At 44.7% G+C, this 7763-nt stretch overlaps 1 protein-coding gene across 1 annotated transcript; it reads right to left on the bottom strand.

Moving 5' to 3' along the window:
- Nucleotides 1–220: 220 nt before the first annotated feature.
- CHST4 (carbohydrate sulfotransferase 4) lies at nt 221–7549 on the bottom strand. Its single transcript, XM_037815790.1, has 2 exons — nt 7467–7549; nt 221–1405 (listed from the first exon to the last, which is right to left on the bottom strand). The coding sequence occupies exon 2, from the start codon at nt 1385–1387 to the stop codon at nt 221–223; it is 1167 nt and encodes a 388-aa protein (XP_037671718.1). The 5' UTR covers nt 1388–1405; nt 7467–7549.
- Between the last annotated feature and the right edge of the window lie 214 nt (nt 7550–7763).

A 7763-nucleotide genomic window follows, 5' to 3' on the forward strand; every position in this document is an offset into this window, starting at 1 on the left:
CGAGAGGAAGGCCAAGGGGGGGAGAAAGTTAACACCACTGTTGCACTGTGCCAGTCATGTAAGTTCCTGAGTCTCTCTTTGGACACGAGTATAGACACAAAGATTTCTCTGCTTGAGTGTACATGGGCGCAACTCATGCTCACCTGAAGAGAGACAGTTCAGGCTCAGAAGCATTCAGTTGCCATGACTGAGGTTGGTACTGGAAGGGGGCAGAGCCTCCTCAATCCTCCTGGTAGTCTTGCTCGGTTAGGATGCTGGTAGACAGAAGATCTAGTGACAGGTTTCTCTGCTCTTTCTCAGACTTTACTTGGCGGTAGCCCAGCGAGTTCATGGTATCACCACAGATTTTCTGAATTTGAGTAACCTTTTTGTAAGGCAAAGACCAGCGCCAGGCTTGGGAGACATTGAGGGCATTCCTAGCATTTGTGTGGAAGGCATGCTTACCCGTGCCCTTGCCTTGGGTGATGTTATGTACCCAGGTCTGGAGCCGGGGCAAGAATTTCAAGCCTACGAAGTCATACATCTGGGAAGTCTGGGTCAGGGGCTTCCGGACCAGGTCCTCATAGCGCATGAGCAGGTAGCGCTGCTTCAGGGCCTCAGGCAAGAACTGGACGGCTTCATAGATTTCCCGCTGACTTTCACAGATGGCCTGCATCACGTGGTAGGCTTGGTCCTCCTTCTCGAGTTTGTTCCACAGCTGCCCTACCACAATGCGGTTGTCAATCATGAGTTCTCCCGCAGTGCGTTCTCGGGAACGGAACACAGCCCTGGGGTCACGGACCAGGTGCACAATGTGCAGGTTGAGGGCAGGATCTATCAGCAGTGGGTAAAGGGCCTTCAGGTTGAAGAAGCGCACCTCCTTGAGCACCACGTGGCTGTAGGAGCGGCAGGCCTCCTCCACCACCTCGAAGGGCTGCCGATTGCACAGTACCTTGCAGTGAGCCTGGGGGATGATCCTATCTCGTGGGAAGATGCTGCAGGCAGGCGGGGAACACAGGGCCCGGCTGGTCTCCCATTGGAAGATGCTGGACTGTTTCCGGGGACCAGGAACCATATAGGCATCAAAGACGCTCATGTCGCACTGAAAGATGGCCCGGACCAGGTCCCGTACTGCCATGTGCAACTTCAAGGCAGTGCTTTGTGTGAAGCTCATCCAGACATGCCAGGCAGGCTCCATCAGGTAGAAGACATCTGGGTGCTGCCCAAAAAGCTGCCCCACAAAGGAAGAGCCCGAGCGCCAGGAAGACAGGACCAGCACATGCACAGGCTTGGGCTCCTCCTTCCTAGACAGGGAACTGAGGTTGTGGCCGGAAAGATGGAAGAATAGAATGAAGACGGCCATCTGGGAAACCAGGAACAGCAGAAGCTTGATTTTTTTTGGTAGCATCGTTGTGCAGTAGAAGACCTTTAAGGATCAAGCAAAAGGAGCTGTGTTAGGCTGCTGGTTTAATGTCTGCCTTCCTCCCTTTCTAGCCAAAATCACCTGACCTCACAAGAAACAGCTAGAATGCCTGAACCCTTCTGCAACCAGTTGCATGAATCCCTCTGCAAATCAATTCCTATCCTTCACAGTTGGTGAATCAATGACTTATTTTCGTTAGGCTTTTTAACTCCCTCCCTTCCTATCTATCTTGTCCATTGGATTACTGAGAATGCCTGAACCCAGGCATGATTAATTGATACGTAGGGGAACAGCTCCTTCCTTTCATCCTGCATGTTTCCATGCAGCCCCAGCAGGCAAAGCTTGGCTGCAGTCTGACCCAGGTCTTGGTATAATGCCGAGATTTCCTTCCGAATCTGAGAGATCAGCAGCATTGCAAGGAGCTGCCTTGAGAGCTTTGCTCCCCCGCCCCCTTTCTAGAGCGAGACTGCCACAAAGCCATTTCTTGTGCCCCTCCCTTCTTTCAACTGAGTGCAGGACTCCCCACCAGGATTCCCTGGAAGTTATGGCTACAGGCTATAAAACTGCTCGACTTTAATTTAGAGTTGTCTTCTTGGTAGCAGAGCCAAGTGTTAGTGGCTCTTGTTATTTGGTCCCCTCTGGTTTGGTGGCATTATCATGGGACTAAACATATGGGGAACTGAAAGAATTCTGACCTTGCTTCTCTGTAGGTAGTCAACTATCTGAATTCATCTGGGCTCTTTGTCTTTACTGGCCAACTCTATAAAAGCATAGCAAGCCAATCTAAGAGCTGCAGTAGTGTTATCTGTGATCTGCTAGCCACTGCACTGATGCTCAGGGAATACCCTACTCAGGGCTGCCCAGTACTGTTAGGCAGATTGTACACTGCACAACACAAAGGACTGCCATCTCATGAAGGATTTAGATATTTATTATAAAAAATTTCTGGTAGGTGATAGTAAAATATCTTGGGCCAACAAAATAAATATACTAGGATGATTTTGGAGGTTAAATATCTAGAAAAAGGAGTTTCATTTTGTCATTCACACCAAGGTTCATATAGACTGATGACAACCCTGAATTACTCCCTTCGCAATCAGGGCTTGTTTCATGTGAAAATTCCACTGTTCTCAGTGCTATGCTAGAATACTGTAATAAGGGGAGCCTTAACCCTTTTCCTCACCTGACTCTATCATTTTGGGTGTCTTCCTTACATTGTGACATAAGGAACTCTTGAGCAATATAATAGCTATTTCACATAATGTGGAATATTAACAATACTAAGGAGTTAATTTGCATAACATTATATGCCCAAGAAATTTTCCCTCCCAGCTTTAATAAAGAAGAGAGAATGTATTTCCAGACATTAATTGGACCTGGATTTAGGGTTTGCTAGTTCCAGCAAATATTTTATGTTTAATTTTTTAATAGGTAATATTCACATGGTTCAGAATTTTTAAAAGTGTCATTATGATGGACATTAGATCGGCGGGCTCAGAATTTAAAAAAAGATTTTCCTAAGATTTCACATGCAAGGAAAGAAATCAGAGGGGTGCTTGCCAGCCTGCAGCCTCACTTGTCACACTCAGATCTTTAACATATCAAATGACAGGCGAGGGAAAACATTGTAACAAGCAGTTATGTCTGTGGAGGAGGCCTGTGGTCATAAGTTAGAAAACTTCTAGAACTGTTTGTAAAGAGGAGTAATGACATACTTTCTAAAGGGATCACAGTACTTTTCCAGGGAAAAGAAAGCCTAAGACTCTTACTAGGTTGCTGAATCTGTTACCTCTTCTCTGATAACTAACAGCTAGTATTTATCTACTAGCTGGTGTTTTGTCAGCACTAGACAGTGAAAAGTTTACTTCTAACACCTGTCCTTAAACTGCCCATTTCCTAACTTGCCCCCAGGTTGCAACTGGGTTTGTGGATTTTTTCTTTTTTTTTTTATGTATTCTTTCGGTTGCTTTAAGAATAGATAGGAAAATTGAAATGGATATGTACTCTTAATTTTCTCTCTTTATAGCACAAAATGTAGCAAGCTGTCCACTCTGTACTGCCCCTTGTTTTTTTATCCTTAACAGTGTCTTAGAGAGCTTTCAATAATAGAACAGAAAGTTTCCTCATTTTTTTTTTTACCACTACATAAAATTCCATTTTATGAATGTGCCACAGTTTAAATAGTTTCCTCATTGATGGGCTTTTGTATTGTTTCCAATTTTTCGTTTCAGTAATGGCCTTTGTGTTCACACATCATTTCACAATTGTGTAAGATAAATCTCCAGAAGCTGCTGAGTCAAAGAGTGTTTGTATATGTAACTATGATACCTATTGCTCAGATGGATCCATCTCAGTCATGAACCATTATATATGTCAAGAGTTCCAGAGGTATTAGAGGAGGAACTGGGTAGCCACGTGTGTCTCTCTGGAGTTTATAGCTAGCTTCCTGAAGGGGTAGAAAATGGTTTGCCAGCTCCTGGGCTTCCCTTGGAAGTCCCCCAAACCTTCTAGGAAGTGTTCTGTGAGCCAAACCAGACCTTGTGGGGCAACGGCAGAGAAGCCCCTCGCTTCCATTCGTTACAACATCCATTACAAATGCCCTTCCTCCAAATGTGCCAAAGGATCCAGTGGGGATCATCTCTAACTGGTGGCCTAAAAGCCCCTTGCTATATGCCGGAGAAATGTTCATCAATGGTAATTTCTGCCTGTAATCTTTGTCCACAGGTTGGAACAAAACCAAGATATGCATCTGGTTCTTTAAAACTTGTGCTCAAAAGGAAACTAGAACTTGGCCACTATTGATAATGGCCCAATGATGCCCCTTGCCGCAAAGATGGAAGAGATGACTTTTACAAGAGAGCTTCTCCCAAGGGCAATGTGAGTAGAGAAAAAGTTTGGAACACGGATAGGAAACAGTGGAGCAGGCGAGAGAGGAGGAAATAGAGAACTTCACCTGTTTATAATTATCAGGCAACTGATAAGAGTTTTAAGAGCAAGGCCTGTAAGTATCTCTAGGAAAAGGTGACATTCCCTACGGATTAGGAAAATAGATCTTTCAAAGGTTTACCACCCCCTCCCCACTCACCTCCCCCACCCCCCACCCCCCATCCCGGCTTTGGGCCAGCTCTGCCTCTGGGGCAGGGCTCTTCGACTCTGAGCACTCCTTGCCAGTCAGCTCTCCTGGCCTCACACCTATTCCTGCCCAGAGCTGCTGCTGGACTTTCACCCTTGTCCCCTGCTCACACTCAGGACTGAATTTTCCAAGGTTCTCAGGAATTCGCATGGAACCGCCCTGCCCCTAATCCCGCCCCCGCCCCCTTCTTTCTCTGCTCATAAGTACTTTCCCTGGCCAGAAAGAGGGTATGCATTTGTGAAAAGTCTCTAGAAACACCCTGGGTCTGGACAGTAGCTGATTGGATTGACTGGAACAGCTAAGGAATACTTTAGGATGTATCTCGGGCAAAGCTCATCTCTGCAGAGATGGGGATCAGCCGTAGAGGCAGATGCTCTTGAGACCACAGGAGAAGCCAGGTGACAGGGCTCACCAGACTGTTTAAAGTCTTGGGAAGAACAAGAACACTTGGTGGGCACTGGCCTTGCTGTATGAGGCTTTTTATGGCAATTTCCTCCAATCTAATGACCTCCTCTTTTCCCCTGTCTTGCATGGAGGGTAACTTCTGCAGTCTTTGTGAGAAGACTGTGACATGACTCACTCCCAAAGTCCCTAGTTACACCTTCTTGGCCAAATATTCTTTTTTTTTTTTTTTTTTTTTTTAGCTATTTAACTGTTTGCTTGAATTATGCCCTTCTTATCACCTGTCTGCTCGTCCCTTACTCTGGTGATGGCCTCTCTCCTTTGTCTCTTGGCTCTTCTTATATCCACTACTCTTTTTTTTTTTTCTTTTTTCAAGATTCTGCCCACATGTCACTTTCTCCCTGAAATTTATCACCCTTCCTCCCAAGATTTAATTGTTCCCCAAACTTTCTGTTAGCATCTATAGTAAGTTGCTGTATATAAATGTCTCTACTTGAGGCTCTGATAACTTAAGGGTAAAGCTTATCTTTGTCTACAGACATGTAACAATCCTACAGCTCATTAGGGCTCATTACACACTTGTTGAATAGATGAATAAAGCAATGAAAGTTGAGGTGGGAAAAGGCATAGATATTCCTAGAAAACAGTTAAAGGAATGAAAACTGAAACTTCTCCTTTCTGAAATGCACCTGGATGTCTCTTTCATATCAGTTATTAAAATTTTAATGATTCTATTGAGTATTGAACACACAGCCAGATGGTTCAGTTGCATGGAGCAAGGATTAATAGAGACATAGGTTTGACGCCATATGATATTAGTTATATTCACTCCAAAAAAAATATTTTCTATCCTGAAATATGAAAACTAGAAAATCCATGAACATTATTTAAAAAATATATTTATTAAAAAGAAAAATTTAAAAGCCCCATTGCAGGACTATACTTCCCTTGCTTGAGCCAGCCCAGTACTAGGTGGGAGAGACAATTTAAAAAAAAAAAAAAAAAAAAAAAAAGACCAATACCTCCTACCATTACCACCCCCAAATAATTTTAAAGCAGGTTATCCCAATAATGGGTGAGTGGTATCAACTTAGCACACAAAGGACAGTCTGTCACTAAGGAGTCACTAGCTCTTTAGGATCTTGAAAAACATCATGAAAGGAGTTTTTCCCTTTCTAAGGAAGAACCTCCATGTTAGGCAGAGGAACTGTGAAGGCACCAGGATGACTAACCTCATCATGCAGCCTGATTACAGAGGGCTGAATTATAGATGACCCCAAAAGTGGTACTGTATAATCTTTCAGAAACAGGATGGGGAATTCTGAGAAAAACAAACAAACATCAATTTAAGAACCCTGGCTGCCACCACTCAGCACAGTCCTAACTTCGATTCCCTGGTGAGATTATGCTTCCAGAACCAGAAATTCGAGATGGCAGAAAAAGTCTTGCACAAACGGAGAGAGAATAGAGCTGGGTTTGGGTAATCAGCATCCTGACAATTAGCCTGTAAATTCAGGAACTGGAACATAAGCACCTGGGTAGAAGGTGTCCCTAGGATAACTATAACTACACTGAAGATGTCTGGAGGACTGCACCTGGGTTCTTGCCATTGCTATGTTCCTAGAGCCAAAAAACAATGCCTGGCACAAAGTAGGCGCTCAAGAAACAGCTCTCCCAATGAATGACCACATGAACAAACATTTGTGTGGCATTTTTTTTTTTTACTGTTAGAGGTGCCCTCATTGATACAGGTAGGGAAGGGTGGATATGATGCTATTTTCACTTTACACATGTAAAATTATTCCGATTCTAATTCAAAGTTCCAAGGTCATACAAGACAGAATTCTCTACCACTGCTGGTGTGCTGACCCTATAACCTATCAGATTTTACATCTGAATGGCATGTGACAATTTTCAAAGCCCTTTTAGCCACAGTTATGACCCACTTAGATATATAGGACACTGATGATCCACACCCCATTTTTCAGAATAAATAAGCTGAATTTTCATAATGACTGACTCAATCATTAGTTGGTATTGGTCCTGCCTGGATCAGAATCTAGGTCTTTTGGGACCCAGGTGAGTTTTCCATTATTACACCTCACCTGAACTGTGGAGAAAATCTGCAGCTTCCCAAACCCCATCTCCTTCTTCCCACCACCAGAACACAGGAGAAGCTGTAGGAAGTACAGAAACTTGAGCTCTGGAGCCAAGATCTGCACTAATCAAATGCCTCAGGGGACCTTTTACAAAATATACATCAGACCAGTCCCACCAGCCATCCAGACTCTTTCAGACCCTTTTGGGGATGGAGCCAGGTGGAGGGAGTGGCTGGTACGCAGGTTTTGTGCTTTCTCAGAAAGATTCCCTAGGTGATTTTGATTCAGTTCCCCTCCACTAGCCGTTCCCTGCCCCCAACCATTGAAATCCCAGCTTAACTGCCCGAGGTTATCTGATACTCCTGCTCCAGTGGCCCTGGGATAATGGCCCTGCACTGGAGGTGTGTAAACAGAAAAATTCTCCCCTTACCTTGTTAAGGACTTAGGCGTCTCCACTGCTTTAGAGAGGTTCACAGCTAACCAGGCTGAGCCGCTTTTCTCCTCTGACTCACCGGCTCCCCTCTTGGCTTCCTCCTCCTACTTGCATTTTGCTTAACCGTCCCTACTCAGAGCAAATTCCACTGCCCTCTCTCTTCTTCCAAATGAACAACCCATCTTCACAGACCAGGTTGAGAGAAAGCACTGGCTTTAAAGTGACATTAGCCGCTTTAACACCCAGGAGACTCAGCGGGTAGGGAGACTTCCCTTGAAGTGGGTCGGGAGAAGC

This window comes from Choloepus didactylus, chromosome 22, assembly GCF_015220235.1.
Source record: "Choloepus didactylus isolate mChoDid1 chromosome 22, mChoDid1.pri, whole genome shotgun sequence".
Taxonomy (NCBI): domain Eukaryota; kingdom Metazoa; phylum Chordata; class Mammalia; order Pilosa; family Megalonychidae; genus Choloepus; species Choloepus didactylus.